This window comes from Schistocerca americana, chromosome 4 (assembly GCF_021461395.2).
Source record: "Schistocerca americana isolate TAMUIC-IGC-003095 chromosome 4, iqSchAmer2.1, whole genome shotgun sequence".
NCBI lineage: Eukaryota > Metazoa > Arthropoda > Insecta > Orthoptera > Acrididae > Schistocerca > Schistocerca americana.
The window spans coordinates 341437470-341461373 of NC_060122.1; the positions used below are offsets into that span (position 1 = coordinate 341437470).

General features: G+C 42.0%; 1 protein-coding gene across 1 annotated transcript in view; it reads right to left on the reverse strand.

The window, feature by feature from the left end:
* LOC124613938 (trypsin-1-like) overlaps positions 1-18730 on the reverse strand; it is a 58729-nt gene extending 39999 nt beyond the window's left edge. Inside the window, exons 1-2 of the mRNA XM_047142690.1 lie at positions 18640-18730; positions 6471-6544 (exon numbers count right to left, since the gene is read on the reverse strand). Of these exons, the coding sequence (XP_046998646.1) occupies positions 6471-6544; positions 18640-18694 (129 nt within the window). The 5' untranslated portion in view covers positions 18695-18730. The remainder of the gene's footprint in view (positions 1-6470; positions 6545-18639) is intronic.
* Positions 18731-23904: the final 5174 nt, after the last annotated feature.

A 23904-nucleotide genomic window follows, 5' to 3' on the forward strand; every position in this document is an offset into this window, starting at 1 on the left:
AAGTAACAGTAACAGTAACTTGCTATTAAACATTAAAATATTGTGCATTTTAAAATGAATTTACAATATTTTATTATTGTTAATGATTTTTTTATGATTCCATATTGCTTAGTCGAAACAGGTCATTAAACAAATTCATATCTTAGTATTAAAATGATATTCCTAATAATTTCACCAGTTATTCAACAATTTCACAAAAACTTTCGTTACTCCATTCTGTTCCATGGGTGTGACATATCGGGAAATATGCAAACATTTCTTTGAAAAAATGTAAAAAGTTCACAAGATGCAGTTTTATGTGATTTTCAAGTAAGATGCGTTAGGTTACAGTACAAGGTGATTTTTATACCTTTAAGAAGTGTTTGCATGTGCTCCTTTATTTAAGAAAAATTGTTAAACATTAAGTATCCCGTTCTGCTCCTTCGTATTGCAGTCGTTGAAATGTATGCCATACCCTTCACTCCATTGCTGATTTTAAATTGTGCACTAGACACATACAGCTGTTTATCACTATTTTAAATCCTTGACAACATTTACACTTATCTGTATGGACGCATGATTAACGTGACAGATCATCGTACAAGTCAGTTTCTAGTGAATCATTACCAAATTCGAAGAGGAAGTAACAGCATCGGCAGGAGAGGTAGACGTGAATCATTTTTAATCTTTGTCAGGTGGTATTAGACTTCGATATTAGCAATGTAACTCTCGGAAATTAGGGACACACCTTCGAAAATTATCGTATGAATCAGGTCGTCATATATAATAAACAAAACTTTGTTGTAATGAGTGAAAGCGCCATTAGTTCTTCAGAAATGAGCACAGAATCGAGATTTAAACTTTCAGAAATGTATTGATATCGATCCTGTACCCTCACAAAGGGAGTGTGGCTGAACACGGTGACGCAGAGCTTACGGTGCTGTGCATGCACGCAGCAGGACAAGGGTTCGAATCGTCGTTTGGTCAAACAGATTTACGTTTTCGCTGGTTTTCCAACATCAGGTGACTACCGATACAAGCGATAAGTAATAAAGGTCTAATAATCGAAAGAATAAAATGAAGTTAATAATTATTCGTTGATACGTATCTGCGGTCCTGGTATGCACTGAAATCCGCACGCTACAGGACGGTAGCATGGCGTTAGAGAAGAAAAAATGGCGCATCTCACTAATAAAATGCGCTACTGTGTGGTAATTCGTTTCCCGCATTGAAGGGGAACAACGGTGCATCGACCCATGCTGAGCTGATGGAAGAGTGTGGCACTAATGCATCATCATATGACACGGTGGTTAGCTTGTGCAGACCATTCCAGTGTTGTCAGGCAAATGTGAACAACGAAGAACGAAACGGCAGGCCGTCCCTCCATAGAGAACATGGAGTCGCGAGAGAAGTGGAGGCCATTATGCCATTAGATCAATGTATCACAATCGAGGTGATAGTTGAGAAAGTGAAAATCAGTCAAGGGTCAGTTTTCAACCACTTTTACGGCATTCTAAAGACAATAAAGGTCGCCACACACTACTTTCCACAACTACTGATCTACAACGACGTCTTCATCTACGTACATATTCCGTTAACCATCGTGAAGTCCATAACAAAGGTTACTTCCCACTTCACAAACTACAAGGGGCGTTCAACAAGTAATGCAACACATTCTTTTCTGAAGGCAGGTTGGTTTTATTCAGATCCTAATACATCATATTATTCCTCACCCTTTTGGCTACAAAACTGTATTTTTCAACATAATTTCCGTTCAAAGTAGTGGTCTTACGCCAGCTTACTGGGAGGGGGTGTATGTCCACATAGTTCTCCTCTTCTGCTAGACGTTGGAGCCAACGTCTTGGTGCATCAATAACCTCTAAATCATCAACGTACTGCTCGCCGCATAGTTCAACCTTCATTCGGCCAAATAGATAATAGTCGGAAAGTGCGAAATCCGGGCCGCAGGGTGGGTGAAGGAAAGCAGTCCAATGAAGTTCTGTGAGCTCTTCTCGGGTGCTCAGACTTGTGTGAGGCCTTGCCTTGTCATGGAGAAGGTGAAGGTCGGTTTACTTTTGTGGCGACGAAGATGCTGAAGTCGTTTCTTCAGTTTCCTGAGGGCAGCACAATACATTTTCCAGCTGATCGTTGTTACATGATGGAGGACAGCAGACGGTGATATGACTTTACCGGCTGAGGGTAAGGGTTTTGAACTTCGAGGAGTGTAATGTGGCGACTATCCATGGACTGTCGTTTTGTTTCCGTTTCGAAGTGGTGAACCCATCGCCTGTGACAACATTAGACAAAAAATTATCACGATCCACCTCGAAACGTGCAAGGATTTCCACGTAGATATTCCTTTTTTGCTCTTTATGGTCCTCTGCTAGACGGCCAGGAACCCAGCGGGTGTACGCCTTCGATTACCTCAAATTGTGGAAGAGTGTATCTCCAGAACCAACAGAGACGTCCATTTGTGCAAGGAGGTGTTTTATCGTGATCCGTCGATTACCTGGAATGAGACGGTTCACACGTTCCAGCATTTGAGGAGTCTCAGCTGCATGAAGCCTGCTGGCACGCGGGAGATCGGACAGACTTTGGCGAACTTGTCGGGATGATGACAGGCGCCTCACCTAACGATTCACCGAGCTTTTGTTCACTGACAGATTTCCGTAGACAGTCTGAAAGCATCTATGAATATCAGCTCTCGGCTTGGAACGCACGTCCGTCACAGACGCCGCTTTGACGACGCTGCCACCTATCGGCGCTTCATTAAACTACACGCTGAAGCGGGAGTTTCCGACGATGTCTTACAGTGAATAGCACGTTGTTTCAATTGCAACTGGCCAAGAGCAAGAAATGTTACAGTATTTATTGAATGCTGTCGAATTAGCTCTTGTTTCCTTTCCAACCATATACGGAGCGCGCGAATGTTTGCTGAAATGCCTCTGTGTGCGCTGTAATTATACTAATCTTGTCCTCACGATATCTACAGAGCAAGAATAGAAGCTGTAGCATAAACATAGATTCACGGTTTAATGGTGATTCTTTGCATTTTGCAACTAGATTTTAATGTGGTAGTTTGCGACTGTCTTCATGCGTATGTCAGTTCAGTCTCTTCTGGACCGTCATGACACTCTCCCATGCGTCAAACAAATCGGGGATCACTCCTGCTGCCCTTTTCACATCCACCCAAAACGCCGGCTAATCGAAGCGGCAGCGGAAACGTTGCGTGTGTCACTGTGACCCCAGACAAAGGAAAAAAGCAAGGAGTAAAAACATGTTTATTCATCACTGCCTAAAAGCGTGAAAGCGCAATAATCTCCGTCCGGACAAGTTGATACTGTGATTTCTGTTTCTTATTTTTGTGCGAAGATGAGGATTGACACGGTATGATGCTAACAGATAATGCATTCAAGTGACGAACTATCATAGGATAAAACTCTGGAAATCTACTAACAAGGTAACGGTTGGCTGTAAACACGAAGGTTAGCGGAAAGCCGTCATATGGGATGGATTTGCTCCACGATAACGCCCCACTTCATTCTGTAGAGGATACGACGTCATATTATACTTGTTTGGGATATCAAATTTCGCCCATTCCCGTATTGTCCTTGTCGTGACTGACATTTCGCAATTTTTCACAACACAACTTTTATTGATGTAAGTTCACAAGGTTGATGACTGAACATACAAACGATAGGTAACAATAAAGAAAAATGTCTTCTAATTGAGGCAAACAGAAGTTCACTTCTTATTTTCCTCAAAGGTTGGTGGTAACACGCTCACACACTAGTAACCGTCCAATTCCGAGACGAAGACGCAACCTTCGACGGTTGCAGTACTCGAGGCCGGCATCCGGAGTGAACTGAACTTCAGGCCTGGTTCTAGCCCTTAAATAGCTGTCCCCAGCCAATCAGATTTCGGTGTGGTGATACTTCCTGCGCTACGGTCGCAGGTTCGAATCCTGCCTCGGGCATGGATGTTTGTCATGTCCTTAGGTTAGTTAGGTTTAACTAGTTCTAAGTTCTAGGGGACTAATGACCTCAGCAGTTGAGTCCCATAGTGCTCAGAGCCATTTGAACCATTTTTTGATACTTCCTGCAGGCTGTGGCTCGAGCTCCTCCTGCAGGAAGTAGTGCTCGGAATGTTTGTTTCCATTAACTAGTGAGTAAGTAGCCGGTGTTTACCATGATTGTTTTGGGTACGCCTTTGGGCATAGACAACCTCGTCCTCTGTGGTGTTATATGGGTTGCCGGCCCTCAGAGGCTGCCTTGGCTACGGTATGACAGTCCTGCCGTGCCACAATTTCAAAATGACGACGGGTGACTTTTCTGAAGTAAAACTTTTATTGAGGAGCGGAAATACATCCATCGACCACGATGATTTCCACCAAGTCATCGTTCATCGAGGAAAATTTGTCCTATTGAACGGCGAATATGTAGAGGGGGACTCACGCTTTTTACCTCGTATAATCCTGGAACACAGCAAGACATTGAAACCAATCGATAACAGCAAAACAGGAACTGGATGGAAATGAAATGTGAGTCCACCGAAAATTGATTAATTGACTTAATGACCAAACTACGAGGTCATCAGTCCCTCCTGCCTCGAACAAGCAAGTCGACAAAATCACACAACGGCCTAATACGTGAAACCCAAGGAAAGGAATCGCCAAGGTCTATCGAAGAGCAAGAAATCCTAGAAAAAGGAGCAAAGTAGAAGAAACCACTGAAGAGAAATGTTAAGCAGCAAACTGAAGTTTATAATGAATAAGCACTGACGGAAGTACATGCGGATACAAGGGGCGTTCAATATGTAAATCAAAACATTATTTTCATGACGAGTTTCGTTAAGAAATGCAGAATTTATTGTGGGACATCGTGGAATATTTTCGCTTCGGCCTCTATAGTTTCATGAAGTTTCGATAGGTAGCGGCGCTATGAGTAGCCTTCAAATTGGTGTCTGTGACGGAGGTGTGTTCTAAGTAGACTGCTGTCATTGAGTTTCTTTTGGCGCAAAACCAGAGCATCGCAGATATTCATAGGCACTTGCAGACTGTGTGCGGAGACCTGACAGTGAACAAGAGCACTGTGAAATTAACAGCAACAGCAATCCTCGGTTGCGAAAAGGAGTCTTTTGAGCCAGGTTTCGCCACTGCTGTGAATGCCTTTTTCAGAAATAGAATTCTCAAATAGGCATGTCACGTATTAAACTAAGAATCAAACGATTAAATAGTTTAATACGTGACATGCCAATTTTAGAGTTTTATTTCTGAAGAAGTTCCATATGTTTGGTGCAATGAAGGATGCACTCTGTTGGAAGCCGTACGTGAATGATGGGGAAGTTATTGAAGCAGCAGCGCGTTGGCTCCGACATCAATCAGGAGTGGTACCATGCGGGCATACAGGCCCTCACAGCAAGGTGGCGTAAGGCTGTCGCACTGGATGGAAATTGTGTTGAAAGATAGGGTTTTGTAGCCAAGAGAGCTAGAAATCGTATGGTGTATTGGAATCCTGAATAAAACAGACCTACTTTCAGGACAAAATGTGTTGCATTACTTATTGAATGCCTCTCCTATAGGTTCATAGATTTATTTTTCTTTCGCCATTGTCCCACATTGGGGCAGGGTCTGCGTGATTATTAACGGATCTGGGATGGTTAGTTTAATGGGTGACTATATATCCTTCCTGTCGTCACCCTTGTACTCCGCGGGATGAAATATATGTACCCAAACTGTTTGCATGTAGTGTAATTCGTGGGAATGTGAGCAAATTTTTCCAAATGTTTGCTAATCGCGTAACTGAAGCAGGACATAGGTACCAGCAAGGTAATCACCTTTTGGGGGTTGCGAATAACCCCTCAGAAACCTCATCCAATCTGATCAGCTCAGTGACGCTCGTGGTTAGTCCGCCAGGCGGATTCTATCCAGGGCTAGTGCACCTCCCTGTCTCGGAAACGGTAGTCTGACACTCAGGATAAGCGCAGTTCAATAATTACACCAGATAATGTGAGAAATATTATGAAGACTCGGGAGTTAGTGTTTAAGGAGATGGTGTGTCAGAGCGTAGTAAATGCACGGTCCCGTGATTACACAATTTATAGAGGGAGTAAATACAGTTTGAACGATCGTAGTAATGACTGATTATAGCACGTTCGCCTCTAGTACCAACTGTCAAATGTGGATTATTATTATAGTGCTGACGTTCAATTTCTATCAAGATTGGCACCTAATCATGGGCTATGTAATTATGATAGCTGCAGTCACTCCTGCAGTGGTGTCGTTTGAGAGGATGATACTCTGCTGACTGACTAGTCTTCTAACCTTGCCCTGTGATTTTGATTATCACTAATGTCACGTGAGCAGACCATCACGTTTAAATTAGCCACTTACAGGGTGCTCTCTCAGTAGCTTTGTAAGTACAGCCATTTGGGATTTGCATTTGAACGCTTAAATGAAGGCAATAAATAGCCCATTAACGCTGACATTTTACCATGAAAGGAAATTCATTATCTCCAGCCTCTGTGCCGTTCACAACTCTTGAGTCAGTCTGTCCTGGAGGTGCACCTGCAACAGAAGAAACATATATGGAGAATCATATACGTAACATAATTCTTGCATCATTGATATAATATTCCGGGGATAGTTACATGTTATAAAACGGGATGTGAGACTCTACGTCTACGTTTAAGTACACACTCAGCAAGCAACCGTATGGTGCATGGTGGAAGGCACCTTGTACCACTACTCTAGCTGCTGTCATCTCGAGATCATTTCATCGTCCTACATCATTCTCAGTTAGTACTAATTAAAATGTTAGTAAAAATCGCGTAAAGAATGCTAGACACCTGTATGATCAGTCTAGAATATGATGAAGAATTTTACAAAAGAACAGTGTAGCCAGTAGCTACCAAAAGGAGAAAAACTAACTTTGCAAGCAAGTTTGAAGAAAAATATTTCTCCAAGTTTGTTGATCGGTGAGATATATATTTTATCGTGAAAAGGTGAAAGCATTCCGAGGTAGAAAATAAAATACCGTAAGAGGATTGAAACTATTCTGCTTGTGGAACGAAAAATATCGTCACTTATGAATTTGCATTGTGTTGGAACTTCTAGAAACTTCCAACGAGAAAGATGTTAAGAAAACTACGAAGTTAATTTGGGTAACATCTGAGAAATCATTACTCTATCCTGTGACGTATGAACACACTTTATTTACGATAGGTTCCGTGAGCAATAGCGCGCGATATCTTGTATCCCGCCGTCAGGATGTAACAACCGAGAATATTCTCTGCCTCCCGAATTCTTTTATTTTCAGCTATTACTGTCATTGCGTCCATCGCCAAAATCACCCAGATACGCTATAAAAAAGTAACTGTAAGCAGTTTGAGGCCATTACTTCCGTTCAAGTCAAGCAATAATATTTTTGCGTGTGATTTTCAGAAACCGTCGGTTTACTGAAGTATACAAGACTACTACTCTCAGCAGGCAGTAAGAGTATTTACCCAAAACGTTTACCCTTGCTGCTGCAATGACCATGGATTCCATTAAAAATCTTTGCATATCATTACACTTTCTAACTCAGAAAACACACGAGCGGACAAGGCAAAGAATGAAGGCTTCTGAGCCAAAAAAATTAATTTTTTTCACGGAGATCACTCTGCTATTTCCCAGCCACAGGATACCATCCTCTGTCGCGGGATCGAAGTACAGTTTGAAAGGGGGCTGTCCTATTTGCCACGACGATGTTCAGGAAGTTTTGCTCATAAAGGAGAATGAAGTTGAGAATTTGATAATGTACTCAGTCTCTGTAGTGTCGATATAACCATATTCTTAGTAAGCCTGTGTTTGCGACAGCGATGTTGGTCAGAGAACAGCTGCAGTGTGTGTTGGGCAGACTGGGATTGTATTTGGTTTATAAAGGATGGAAGCTGGCATGCCATGTAGCGGAGACAGCAATATTTAAAAAGGTTTCGTAATAGTAGTTTTGAGGTAAGGTATTGAGCAAATGAGGTTATGTTAATGGAAGAATGATAAATGTCAGCTTTTAAGATAATCCAGTTTTTTTAATATTTGTAACTGTGTAGCTTCTTATTGTTAGAACATTGTGGATGATTGAAGTTTGGTGTAGAAATTCTGTAACGTAGCATAGGGCGTTGTCTAATTCTGTAACGTAGCATAGGGCGTTGTCTTTTAGTTGAAACAAGTGTCAAGGAAAGCAGTTACACACAGGAGAGTTATTTAGAAATTTTTGCTAACTTGTCTAGGTGTGAGAACTTTGTGAAAAGGTGTACTGTTCTCATAGCTTCATGAAGCATAGTTTAACTTGGAGTCATTCTCATTTATAAGTCGTTAAGATTAGTTCCCATTTTCGTTTTTAGTTTCATGATTCTGTTTGCGCACTCGCATTGCACTTCGCGGGTTGTGTAATGAGAAGCATTTTATGAAAATTGGTAAGATACCGTCTCGCATCGCACTTGGGAATTACGGTAAATAAAATTTAATTGTTTGATGGTCACCTCATTATTTCTAATGGCAACGAGTTACAGAGCAGAGGAGCTTTCGGTGCGCAGACGTAGACCAATAAATTTATCATCAAAGTTCAGGTCCACTGTAGGGCACAGTGACTGTCGGAGCGTATTTGTGAAAAAAGTATCATATTATTCAGATGCTTAATACAGTAGAAGATTTCAGGAATGTGCAACCTTGTGAATTTTTAAGGAGCTTTATCAGAAAGTCCGATGGATTAAATTTTACGTTCATTTGCTACGCAGTAACGTTAACAGTCGTGATACAGTGATCGTTTGCAGGACTAAAGATAGAGATTAGCAATAATCTTTCTCACAGAGGAATTGTTTGATGCATCGGCTAGTCAGGATTTCTCATCATGTAGCATGAGTTGACATATTTCCTCCTAAAATTAAATTTTCACATAGTTCTCTTGTCCTGCACCGAGATTTACGTATTTGAATTCTCAAAATAAATTTCACGCGTTCCTCAGATACCAGTCTGATACTTATGAACACGCATCTTAAAAATATGTAAGAAATTTTCACCTGTTGATCCGATCTGGATGCATAATTACATGTTAGTCTGCAGATTTTTGTAGTCAGATAAAATTTTATTTTGCAACTATACATACTAAAATTTGAATTATAGGCTTTGACTTAGCAGTTACTTCCAAGATATGTGAGACAACTGATGTAATTATACACTGTGTGCCTTTACAGCAACACAGTTCACTTTACATATCTATTACCAGGCAAACTTTAGTTAAGTTTTCTGAAGAACAATTAAAGTTTTGGTGAGTAGGAATAGAACTACTGTGTATTCTGTGCATCTTTGAACACCAATGTTACGGAAAGTACTATATTCTCAATTGTGAACAACTTCAACACTACAGTGTGTAATGCAAGTGATATTCTTTCTTTTTATGCACTTGTAGTGTAATATTGCGCTTAGAATAAGTGACAGATACTTTACAGACCTGTAATACTATAATACATTATTGCAACAGTCTTATACTTTCCGATGAAAATAACAATTGTTGTTTTATAACTGGGCCACTGTTGTATAATATTATATTATAATTATTTTATTATAGTGTATTACAAGATATGTATTTTGGATGCCGTCATATGGATGGGAAAGAGCTAGGATTAAGAGGCTACTGCGAAACGTGGAGGAAGGGCAGGAGGAAGCCGAAAAAGTGGAGCGTCACCAACTACAAGAACCGCTACCTGTTGATAGGTGCGAGGAGTCTGACGGTGAAACTGCAGAGAGTGAACACGACACTGACTCACATGAGGACGCCAGCGACGATGGAATCGACTGCCATATTAAATGTGACGACGTCTATGTCGGAGCGGATGGGGCCACCAAATGATGAAGAATCCCCCAGGCCCACAGAATGCTAGGACCAGATGTTGGAACACCCCAAAGAAGCTCCTGGACCGACGAGAAACGCAAGGAGGGCGAAGACTTTCAATTACACCAGTTACTGTCCGGATCATCGTCGACTGTACCAAAAAGAAAATAGCGATGCGTATCGAAAACTACAAGACAGATAGCCTGTGTGGGGAGACGGGCAAATCTGAGGTCATGGTTCTCCTAGTGCTTCTCGATCTAATTGGGAGATTCAAAGCTGGACGAAAGGAGCTTGGAAGCTTCTGAACCACCGATGGAAATGGTGTTGAGATCTTCCCCCTGACGATGACAGTGACTCGAGTCAGATTCCTCCTGTGATGTCTCAGGTTTCACGATCTCAGTACCCAACAGACTCGGAGGGAACAGTATAAGCTCTGTCCAATCTGTGAAGTCTTCTACCAGTTCAAGAGGAACTATCAGGACAGTTACATCTTCACTAGCAACATTATGATCGATGAGAAACTGGAGAGGTTCCGTGGCCGACGCATATTCATTTAATACCTCCTGACAAAGCCGGCCAGGTACGGCATCAAGGCCCTGTGGGAGTAAAAGGTGTTTTGCACCTCATGCATGGAGGTGTACATCGGAGAGCAACCTGATGGAGCTTTCCATGAGAGCAACTCCCCATCTGATGTGTGAACACTTCATAACCAAAATACCTGGATCTGGAAGTACACTGCTACGCAAGCACAAGATGACTCTGGTTGGAGCGGTTAGGAAAAACAAAAAAGGAACCCCACTGAACGCCCAGTCTGCTGCAGCATGTTCGGATTCAGTAATCAGATATCTTGACGTCCTACTTTCTAAAAAAGGAGAAGGTTGTGATTCTTCTCTCCACCTTTCACCACTATGATCATATAGATGAATCGGCTGGGGACAAAAAGAAGCCTGAGGTGACTGCCCACTACAATAAGAGCAAAGGCAGTATCGACAGTTGTGCGGAACTCTTGAGGTGAGCCAAACTTGCAGAAGATGGCCACTCAGGAAGTTCTCCTCGATACTCAACGTCAGTGGAATCAATGCGCAATTAATCCGTCTCTGAAACTCGTCTCGGGTAACCTTTACACGTCCTCAGTTCCTCAAAACCTTCGCCCTCACCCTTCTTCGAGGGCAGCTTTACAAGCACCAGGATGCATCCAGGCACATTATAAAACGTTGCAGCAGCGCTTCAGGGACTGGGACTTCTTTCCTAGTTCCAGCAACCAAGCCGTCACACCTCCTCCCCCAAATATGGCGAAGAAGAATTCAATCAAAGTGTGGGATGTGCGGCCGCAAGAAGGACAGAAAGACGAACTATGTATGCAAAACCTGTAGTCAATACATTTGTCTCGCCGAACACATGATCTTCCTTTGTTATTACTGCGACCTTGAAGCTGAAGCACATGCCAGCTGACGGCAGGACTGTAGCGAAGGACGAACACAGATCTGTTTTTTCGTATAGTTCAATAATTGTCACCCAGTAAGTGTTCTTGGGTAGCAAATTCTGCCTCTCTAGCCTTAAGCGATGGACACTGCTCTTCTAGACATTATATGTGAGTTTCAAACTGACTGTCTTGCCGTTACAACTGTGGAATTTCGGCCGTTTCAGGGAGTTCGTCTCTTGACAGGGTTGAACTCCTTACGAACATCTTGCTTAACCTGTTTAGTTTTCTCGTTTAAATCGGCCAAACCTTCCTCTCTAATTCTCTAATTCTCGGATGTTTAGTGTGTGTTGGTTTTATTACGTAAGCGCTAATGTGTTCATTGTCAAATGTTGTAAAGATACATAAGTTGTTCATGGTAAAACGTTGTCAAAATACTTAATTTGTTCATTGTAAAATGTTCTAAAGCTAAAATAAAGTGTGAAAAAGAAACGAAACGTAATACAACGAAGTAGTAGTGGTCTTGTACGGAACATCAATGAGGCAGGATAGATGCAGGCATTGGTGTGTAGTGTACTGCACTTCAACTGTGTGTTGGTGGTATAGGATCCACCTTTCTAACTGAGAGTTAAAGATTTAGGTTTTGTATTGACCAAACGGATCCAATCTCCCCAATTCTTGACGTAATACTACAGATGGGAACAGTGATCTTTTGCAAGGTATTCTGAAGGTATTATCAGAGTCGGAACATCGAAGCTGTCGATGACCTCCTGAATGGCTCTTTTCAGCTCAGCAACGGTTTTGAGGTTTTTGCTGCACATCTTGTCTTTAATATAGCTTCAAAAAAAGGAGTCACGGAGAATGTGGCGGACAATCGAGGCCCATGCCAGTGGCCTCTGGGAACCCTAGAGCAGAAATGCGGTCGTCAGAGTGCTCCTCCAGGACATCAAACACTCTCCTGCTTCGACAGGGTCGAGTTCCGTCTTGTATGAACCACATCGTGTTGAAATCAGAGTTACTTTGGACAATGGGGATGAGATCATCTTCCAAAACCTTCACGTATCGTTGGGTAGTCACCGTACCATCAAGGAATATCGCACCGATTATTCCGTGACTGGACATTGCACACCTCGATCACGAAATGCAGGTTCTCAGCGCCACAAACGCACCAGTTTTGCTTATTGATGAACCCATTTAAATGAAAGTCAGCTTCGTCGCTAAACCAAACCATACAGCTCATACTAATTCCCATCATACCCCTCGCCCAACGGTGCAGTTTGAAATTCCTAACGCAAGCCGTTCAGAAGTTACGAAGATTATATTTCATGTAGTTAAATAACGGTCACTCTGTAAATACAGTTACCAAACACGTAGGCGAACTTCCTGTAACCGTGACCCAACTAGACAGCTGCGGACAAAAATTCTGATGTCACACTGCCTGTTCCTTTAGCCGATTCAGAAGAATGTCTTTCTCTTCAACGTTTTAAACAGTGACAGATGAACATTAATCAAGAGCACAAGTCTGTTGTAAAGAAACTCGTTGACCGATTATCGCCCACTGAACGGAAAATCAGTAACGGGAATGATGATACCGATTGCCATACTTTGTGTTTTAATACTCCTGACGAACTTTCTGATTTGTGCTATGTAGATGATCTGTGAAGTAAACACAGTGCGTTATGACAAGATAAAAAAATGTTCAAATGTGTGTGAAATCTTATGGGACTTAACTGCCAAGGTCATCAGTCGCTAAGCTTACACACTACTTAACCTAAATTATCCTAAGGACTAATACACACACCCATGCCCGAGGGAGGACTCGAACCTCCGCCTATGACAAGATAGTGCGGATGTCTCACACAGAGCGAAAAATATCTTATCCTCCCACCAGAATGATTCATTTGATTACAAATTATTTCTTGCAGTTAGAAAGTTTAAAATTTTTCGAAATTGTCCTAATGACATGCAGGCCAAAGAATGGCTACATCAGTTTCAATATTGACTCCCAACTTCATGGTCAATTGCTCATAAACTTGATTATGTATGTTGCTTTTTAGAATCTGTACCAGTCACAAGAACGAGAGCAGTCGTACAAGTAGGCCAAACGAAAGGTGAATTTTATCACTCATTTTTGTCGGCATACCGATCTGAAACAACACAAGACAGAGTCAAAAACAGTATTATTGCGCTACAGCATTTTGAACAATCGGACTTTTGTAAACTGGTAGACTATTTTCAGCACATGCTGCACAAGAATTAATAACAATTCGTTTGACTAAACTACCGACACGCTTGCGACCCATTATTTTGGCTGACTGCTGTAAAGGTGACATCGAGGCTTTTCAAAATTTACTGCAAGAATTCTAAGTTGACGGTGAGGAATTTTACTCGTGAAATAGATACAGAGACAGTAACGGACAGAATTTCCAGCCTATAAGCAGGAAATCACATTAGGAAAATAGGATATTATTGTGCAAATCCCAACAACAGATATGAACAGAATAATCAATTTTCCAATATCTGTGAATCTGTGAATTACTGAACTGTAGGGACTCCGTAGGGAAGTTGGTAGAGCGTTAGATCGTCCTACCAGGGGTGCAAAGTTCAAATCCCTGTGAAAAAAATTTTGTTTACTGTATTGTGCATGAAAGCGTTATTTGGTACAACATGCTTAAGACATGTAAAAGGGCTGTTTGTAGTTTGCGACGATGTTCTCTTGGCAGTGTGCTTTCGCTCCGTTCCTTGAAAGTAGAAGATCTATAGGGTACATTTGCAGTTTCACACAATATACAATCAGAACAGAAAAATAAGAAAACAATTGCATCATATGTTCGGAAATTCAAATGGTTCAAATGGCTCTAAGCATTATGGGACTCAACACCTGAGGTCATCAGTTCCCTACACTTAGAACTACTTAAACCTAACTAACCTAAGGACATCACACACATCCATGTCCGAGGCAGGATTAGAGCCTGCGACCGTGGCAGCAGCGCGTTTCCGGACTGAAGCGCCTATAACCGCTCGGTGACAGCGGTCGGCTGTCTGGAAGTAATAGTAATAAGAACACTAATAATAATGCACATAAAGGCTGGCCGCTGTGGCCGAGAGGCTCTAGGCGCTTTAGTCCGGAACCGAGCGACTGCTACGGTCGCAGTGTCGAATCCTGCCCCGGGCATGGATGTGTGTGATGTCCTTAGGTTAGGTTTCAGTAGTTCTAAGTTCTAGGGGACTGATGACCTCAGATGTTAAGTCCCATAATCCTCAGAACCATTTGAACCAATAATGCACATAATAAAACTAATACTCGTAATAATAAATAAACTAATAAGATGAATAATAAGAACATAAGGTTCAAAAATCAATGCAAACACTACCAGACAAATACACTCACACACACTGTCATTCACTCACCAACAAAGGCTTCGCAATAATGGTTGCATACGAAGAAGTGTATGAAACAAATTACTTTCGTACACCAAACACATTTGATGAATCCCACATTTGGGCATCCATCCTGTAGGCTGCAGAGTGAAAGCAAGTGTCTGAAATGGAACTTAGTCCAAGTTTCAGAGGCTCTGAGTTCATCAACGGATTTAGCCACTATCCAACCGTGACGGTGACAGTTATAGAAACTTGGAGCAGACAACTGATTGCATGTGAGGGACTGTAGCTTAAGAACGTTATTCCATTGTTATAGACAAATCTTTTCCGAAGAATCTCGAGCAGCAACGGACATTTTACGAGTCATATGCTTGTACATTCTGAAGACATGAAGATCAAGTGGTTGAAAAATGGAAGTTTTGTTTGCTGGAATTACGTAAATTGTGATTTTGTCTTCCAGTAGGTTATTTTGTGCGTGCAGGTCCTGAAGAACACTTGGGTATGTGTGTACCCCGTAAGAGTCCAGCATTTGCAGAAGTTTTCTCCACTGGTTTGTTCCACTATCACTTCTTGCAGAAATGTCCTGAACAGTTTTTTCGTCATTTTTCCGGAGGAGAGAGAGTCGACGATTAAATCTGGTGCTGGGAACATGGACTGATGTGTATGAGTACTCAAAGAACGAGAGTCGTGAAGGACCAAAAACAGCTTTGGAGCAATTTTACCCGTCTGTGGAAGCAATGAATAATTGTGTACGTATGCGTTTACTTGTGAACGGACTGTACAACACCTACTCGTACAATATCTGTAGAACATCTAGTTGCAAGAGTGCGGCCAACAGCCATCTCCTTTTTGAATCCACTTTCTTCGGCGTTGTAGATATTTGCCTCTGTATAGGCAGTCATGAGTGCACGAGATTCTTGTTGCCATGTCTCTACCGTTTTCTGCATGTGGTTTCAGTTGTGACACATGTTCACTGCGGAAAAAGATTTGACTTTACGGCTTACAATATTGTTTTTAGCGTTGCAGCTCAAGACACAAATGTCACGCGTGTCAAATCTTCTGAAATGTAAATGGCTTGCTTCTGTTTTAGCCCGCAATTTGATGTCTACATCGTAACTCGTCGATCTACCTGGCGATGGTGTTCGAAGGTCTCCATCACATGCATTGTAAAATGTTTGTACTTCTCCTTCACACACATTAATTGTCCACTTGCTCACTGCTGTTCCCATTCATACAACATACACCGTGCAAGGAAATATTTTGAGAAATCTTCTTTTCATTGCAGAATAGTGTGATGTGCCAATTTCTGGCTTGGCTTCGACTGCATTTTGATGTTAAGCCAATATCTGAGCATTTTAACTTCATCGTTTCTTGAGTAAGACACTACCATTTTCTCATTCTGTGGTATTTCATCATTTCCATCGCCTGAGGAGCCTTCTAGTGACAATATCCAAGACATCAACTCTAGTCCATTCACTTGGTCACAAATGAACGTTTCCGCTTTACCTGGTGTGAGCTCGTCAGTATCTAATGTTTCCTCCTCGATGACGTTCGACGCATTCGTTGATCATCTACGCCCAGTAGGAATGCCGTTCAGTTTCTCTCATCCTGAGTTATTTCCGTTGTCTAACATACCTAACAGTTGCTATGTAACAGTTCGACCGGACTGTCAATAACGTTCCATGGATTCATGTCGCACAACAACTGTAGCTGTTGCGTGCAAACTGGTAGCAACTGCAGACCCATTTGTCTGTGTGCACAAACGCGGGACTCTAGCCATAACGTGCGCATCTGATGTACGGCGGCGCTGCCATCTCCAGTCTTTTATTATTACTATTACTATTATTATTATTATTCATACTTCTGCACGTGTGATGCAACTTTTCTAATTCCTTACGTTTATTCTGTGAAACTGCAAATGCACTACTTGCTTCATCATGAATGGTGTCTGTTCTGCCCCACAAGTCCGACAGAACATCACACCTATCTATACAAATTTACTCTACAGGTTTGCTACATTCAACTAACGAAGTGAAAGCAGACTGCCAAATGAACACTGCTACAAACTCCGAAAGTTCTTTTACATGCCAGGAAAATGTTCTCCCATATAAGAGTTTCACGCGTAAACTGTTAAAAAAATTTGTCGTCTGCAGAGGTTCAAACGCAGGACATTTGGTATGAAGCTCAACCAACTCACTTACGAGAGATCTACAAAATGACTTCTCACAAATACGCTTTTCCTGTGCTTCGTAGTTCTGGTGTTACTTTTAATTGCCGTTTACGAATATTCTACAAAACGACAGCACATAGCACGGAGTAAATAGGTCTTTTGGTTGATAATCTATCGACATACAACGTTTGGTACCGAACTGAGTGTCTGACATCTGGAGGTATGAGTGTAAGAATATTATTTGCCTCTACGACTGCAGCGAAGAATAAATGTATAACATAAACTTGAAAGTACGAGGGTAAGTTAATTATTATCCGCAGAGTAGTTATAAAATTTTATTGTAATCAAGTAGGAAACTTACAAGAACATCATTTTTCGACATAGTCTCCTTGCGTTTCAACACACTTGGTCCATCGTTGTACAAGCTTCTTGAGGCCCTCATACAAGAAGGTTCTCGGTTGAGCTGCGAGCCAGGAATGCACCGTTTCTTTCACTGTTTCGTCCAAGGCTAATCGATGGCCCCTTAATGCCTGTTTGAGTGGGCCAAACAAGTGATAGATGGGGCAAGATCGGGACTATATGGAGGCTGATCCAGTACTTCAAATTTGAGTTTGTGGAGCGTTTCAGCAGTGCGGGCAGCAGTATGCGGACGAGCATTGTCGTGCAACAACACCTTTTTACAGCAATCATCGGGGTTTGCTTCGAATGCAGGCTTTAGCCTGGCAATAAGTATCTCGCTGTAACGTGCACTGTTTATTGCTGCGCCCCTTTCTCCACACTGTTCCAGTACTGGACCTTGTGACTCTTAAAAAACCGTAAGCACGAGTTTTGCTACGGACTGTTGGGTCTTGAATTTTTTCTTGCACGGCGAATTTGGATGTTTCCATTCCATACTCTACCGTTTGCTCTCCGGCTCGTAATGATGGATCCAAGTTTCGTCACCAGTAATGGTCCTCTGTAAGACGTTGTCCCCTTCGTTACCATAGGGATCCAAAATGTTTTTTGCTGATGTCCATGCGCGTTTGTTTATGTAACTGTGTGAGTTGTTTTGGGACCCATCTTGCACAAACTTTATGAAACTCAAGTCTGTTGTGAATGATTTTGTAGGCAGAACTGTGACTAATTTGGAGACGATGTGCCACTTCATCAATAGTTAATCGTCTGTCTAAGAGAATCATTTCACGTGAACGCTCAATGGTTTCTTTATTTGCAGTAGTCCGGCTCCTTCATCGTGTGTAACACTTGTGCGACCTTTTCGGAATTTTTCAATCCATTCGTAGACACTCTGTTGTGGCAAAATACTGTTCCCGTACTGTAGCGAAAGTCTTCGATGAACTTCGGCCGTTGATACCCCTTCCAACCACAAAAAAAGGTTCACCGAACGTTGCTCTTCTTTGGTGGAAACAGACAGGAAGCTGCCATGATTAACAGCACGGCAGTAATAACGAAACTAACGTAGCAGATTGAAAATTGCAAATATATAACAACAAATAAACAAAGCATGCGTCGTCAACGTAAAACGACAGTACTACCAAAATAATCAAAAATATAACTAAATTGCCGACAATAATTGCCTCACCCTCGTTATTACGGATGGTATCATTCATAAACATGGAAAACCAAAAAAATGTTAATTCACTTACTAAATATCCTGTACGCACAGAGTGGATTGCTTTGCGGATGACGATTTGAGTGTTTGCCTGCTGATACGTCAGTCTTGTTGGTACGGACAGATTAGCTCAAACACATTAAAGATACGCAGGATCGTCAAAACGCTTTGACACGAGTGCGTTATGTAATAGGAGTAACTACACAGTACATACCATAACACAGGTTGGCTGAAAGGAATAGTAACACGGACCCAATCACACAAATCATAGTGAATGCCAGGAACTGCGTCTTCTTCTGTGACACTTTTCCGTCTACGTATACATAATACCGCCGACATTTCTCCTGATGATAACAAAATAATCTAATCTGTTGTTATCAAAAGTGATGATATTACGTACCACTAGGGAATCACAAGATCTTATTCCGTCTCGCAAAATCCTTGTTGGAAAACTTAACTTGCGTGTCACCTTGAAAGATCTGAGAGAGTGCTATTATAGCTATATGTATGTTACATTTTCTCGAATTTCAAACACAGTATAATGTTGTATGTATTGCAAAGGAAGACATTAATCGTCCGTTACTGTAAAAACGCACTTACGTAGTTGTAATTTGCTTCAACTGATTATTTTCTATGTGTCAGACAGTGTTCTACTACAGCAAAAGAATTCTTCATTTACTACTGTAAATACTGTCATTTAAAGTAAATATTTATGCCACAAAACGAGAGAGACAAATAGGAAAGGAAATTGCCTCCACAGTACCATATTACACGTGGGACTCTTTGTTGAGTTATATGTCAAATTCAAATGTAATACTTTGTACTATCATTAATTCTACATCTTTGGTACTGTTATGATAACTTCTGCGGCGATCACCGAATTTGAAAAAATTCAGTCACTATTTAATACTTGACGTGTATTAGAACTACACAGATATTTGTAAAACTTTTATCCCAGCTCTGCTTTAACAACTAGCTCGTAGGAATATTTGCTACAGTGACAGAATTATTCTCTAAGTTGTCAATCGTATGTATGTATTAATTTAACGCCGCTGATATACGTCTTTTATTAGTGCGATTAACACGTACGCATGTAAACTCAAAAGCACTAATTGTAGGTTCAGCACTTTTTAAAGACAGAACAGCATATAATGTATTTTATCTGTGTCAGTCTTCTGTATACTGTCTCCAAAACTGCTTTTTTCGTCTCGGATAATGTAGTATTATTAGTAAACACGTTCCACATCACGTTTAGTCCAGCTTACAACGAAAGATATTCGTGTTAACAATAAATTCTAGTGACCTTTAACCATTACAGCGTTCCCGTAGAAAGGAACTGCTGTTGCTGTTGTGGCTTTTGCGTTCAAAAACTGGTAGAAACTGCTAAAAAAACGATACCCGTTAGCAATTTTTTTTTTATTCCGACTAATTCCGCTTCAGCCTATGGTTTCATGTTTCATGTCTGATTCACAGTGGCACGAACCAGTGGCTGAAGTTCCAGGCCGATGGAACCAAGAGCCCTACTTCATCAAATAAAATGTTGTTTCAGTTGAGAAACAAAGATTCTGATATTTAAGTATTGTTATTAAATGAAATATTCATTACCTATACGTTGTCGTGTAACAGCTCATCTAATTACTGAACAGAGAACAACTACGAACACAAAGTTTTATAAAGATGTATAATAATCTCTACGGCCTCACTAGATGACACTTTTGAAAGAGCTGCTGCATAAAAATTATTCCGAGCAGATTTCATCCCTAATGTGTTATATTTTTAAAATCAGAATGATAATAGTTCGGTACTGAAGCCTTAGGTATTTCTCTTATAAAAGTATCATGTTTATAGCGATGGCAAGCTACCAACTAATATGAATGAGACTTGGAGAAACAAAACAAAATAGTAATAAGCTGAAAAATTAAAATGAAATTAGTAACAACAAAATGCCTAGAATTCATTTTTATTCTTATAGTCAAAACCATTTATGTTTCCAACCAGTTATTGAAGATGACATAAATTTTCTGAAGAAGTTCACGTTAGGTAACATTAAAATCATTTTCCGCAATTTATATCTCGAAACACATGTGCTTAATGAAAGTTTTGAGGAAAATCCTATTTAAATCTTCTACATGATAAACTTAGTTTTAAGGTTATGTACACTACGGTAAAACGCATATTGCACTTTTATTTAAAACGCCTTAACTTTCGACACTTGAAAATGGAACCGCCCACTCTTTATCAATAAAACTTACACCCTAAGATGTTCGGATACTCGCACAGTCATAATTTAATTTACAAAAACTATGATTTCAGCCATAACTGAGCATCTTCAGGTGTACAAACAGATTCTTTTCGGTACGTAGGCACACGACATGCAAGCAACCATATGATAACTAGTGTTAATTACAAAACCACATCAAAGATTACACAAAAGTGTAATAACATGCGCTAGTGCTCTGCTCTTAGGTATTCAGGTCTTCAAATAATTATATGACATAACAGTGATTGACTGATTAATTAATTGAGAAGGTGCATGGGATAAACGGCGAGGTCATCGGTCCCGCGATTCCGAAGTTGCTCACAGAAGAAATAAGGTCTGCTAGAAGTGGACGGACCCAGTCAGGGGCGTTAAATTATAAAATAATGAAGCTAAAACACACACAGTAGAAGGTATAAAAGGTGAGACCGAATCTAAAAAATGGGAAAAAGGAAGGTGTTTCCTTGGGGGAGTGGTAATGGGGTCCCAGACCGAGAAGACGTGAAGAAAGGTTCCAACCACAACCACCCTGCTCCTGCTCCGGGAGTGAAGCAAAACCTTATACCTGGAAATAAAAACCACTTTCAGCAAGGAAACTCGGAACCAGTTCAACCATCCGTGAATCATCTTCAAATATTAAATTTAAGGAATCTGGAAGACGATATTATAAAGCGCCAAAAGAAGAGGACATTCACCACTATGTGGGATACCATCAGTCTGGCTCCACAACCACATTGTGGGGGTAGTTTGTTACGCAGTAGGAAACAATCGGTAAGCATAGTACAACCAATGCGTAGACGGCATAAAACAGCGAACTCCTTCCGAAAGGAGCGGCAGGAAGAATGCCAAACTGCAGTACACTCCTTGACTGTCCGGAGTTTATAACTAGGAGCAATACCGCACCAGATGTCACTCCACGTTTGCACAAAGAGAGATTTGACATACAACACCGGAATAACCACAGACGTAACAGAGGGTAAAAGCCCATTGATGGCGATGAAGAGGGGTGCAGCACTTAGGACAGAATCCTGTGGGAAACTATTCTACTGAATCTGAGAGACGCTGAGTGAAGTGCCAACTCCAACCCATAAGAGCCAGTGAGATAAAAACTCGCGGATAAAAATTTGAAGTGGGCCGAAGAAGACCCAGTCATGGAGGGTAGCTAAAATGTGATGGCACCAAGCCGTGTCGTATCTCAATTAGGTCAAAGACGACCGTGACAAGGTGCCGGCAGTTAGTAAAAGCCTGTGGAATTCCTGTTTGCAATATGAGTAAATGGTCAGCTGGAGATCCTCCTGCCGAGAATCCACACTGATACAGGGACAAAAGGCCCAGAGATTCGAGTGCTCAGTATAATCTGGAGCTGACCATCCTCTCAAGCAGTTTAGAACGTACATTTGTCAGACTAATCGGGCGGTAGCTGTCAGCAGTCATTGGGTACTTCCTGGGCTTAAGGGTGGGAATAACTATAATACCTCACCATTGCGGTGGGAAATCACCCGTAAACCAAGTGCGGTTGAAGACTCTGAGGAGATGTTGCCTCTGGGGAACATCCAATGTTGGATCATCTGGTTGCGGATGGAACCCAGGCCTGGGGCTGTGTCTCGTGAAGAGGTAAGAGCCGGCGAGGGTTGCCAGTCATTGAAGGGTTCATTTGGCTCAGGATGGTGCAGGTTGAAACAGAGGGCGGGAGGGGGGTCTATTCCACTCGGCGTTTCTGCCGAAGAAATGTAGCAGGATAGAAAGAGGATGCTGATATGATCGCAAAGTGTGTCACGAGGTGTTCTGCAAGGACCACTGGATCAGTGCACAGTGCACCTTGGAGGTTAAGAGTGTGGACAGTTACTGTCGCTGTCGACCCAGATGACTGCAGAGATTGGAGCAAATCTGCAATGAAGAGGCATACGTCCCCAGAGAGGAAACATGTTGCTCCCGGCATTCCTTTTTACTCTGCTTCAGAATGTAACGTGCCTTAGCATGGAGACGCTTAAAAACGAGGAGACTAGTAAGTGAAGGGTGTCGTTCAAATCGCTGCAGCCCGACAGCTACATCCTCGGTCCACCACGTTACCAGTCTACGACGAGGGAGACTTGTGAATAGTGGGACAGCAGTGCCAGCAGCATGAAGAGTAGTGGGAGAGACGCTTTGCATGACCGCATCAATGGAATTCGAGAGGGAGGTGTCGAAGTGCATGGCAGACATATATAAAAGCCAACTGCCCCTGTGGAATGCCCAACGTGGTGGTCTGCCTCCTGGCGGCAGCAGGAGAACGGTAGAATCACTGGAAAGTGGTCACTATCACAAATGTCATCATGGAATGACCAATGTAGGGAAGCAACGAGAGCAGCGGAGGAGATCATGACACTGACAGCAGTAAAGGTGGTATGACCAGCACTGAAGTGGGTACGAGACATCACTGAGGAGACACACATCTAAGTCTGTTATAAGCTGGTCACTTAGGAGACCCGTACCCTCTGAAGTGGCACTTCCCCAGAGTGGCTGATGGACAATGAAGTCCACAAGGAGGAGAAACAGAGGTGTGAGCAACTTTATTAAGGTAGACAATTCAACATAATGAGCTGGCCGGTGTGGCTGAGCGGTTCGAGGTGCTTCAGTCTGGAACCATGCCACTGCTAGGTTTAAGTAGTTCTAAGTTCTAGGGGACTGATGACCTCAGATGTTAAGTCGCATAATGCTCAGAGCCATTTGAACCATTTGAAGATCAAGACAGAACACAGAATAGGAGGAGACAAGACGCTGTATTTCCGGTACGTGACGACAATATCCGTTGCAGTTCCACTGGATGATTATGTGGCGAGAGTACAGGTTAGAATAAAGAAGCTGAGAGGAGGTCTTGTCGCTCGGTCAGAGGTCATCATCAACAAGGACAGGGTGACGTCCACAAATAAGATGTCAGGTTATGAGGGGAGCAGGTGGCACCTTTGGGGCCAGTGAGGGGGGGGGGGGGGGGGGTAAGACCTTGTCTGGGAACACTTTTCTTCTTCTTCTCTTGAAGACGTAGAGGAGCGCAGTGCACAGAGGGTGTACAGGTGTCTGCAAGATTCAGAACCGAAAGACAGCATGCGATCTTGGGGCACACAGATCATGCATCTTGTGACTAAATTGTGGTAGGAAGCTTCTGGCCTTGGAAACACGAGGGAGAGGGGTCCCAGGGAGGCGAGTCCCACCACTGGCAGGTGCCAATGAATGCAGGCACTTCTT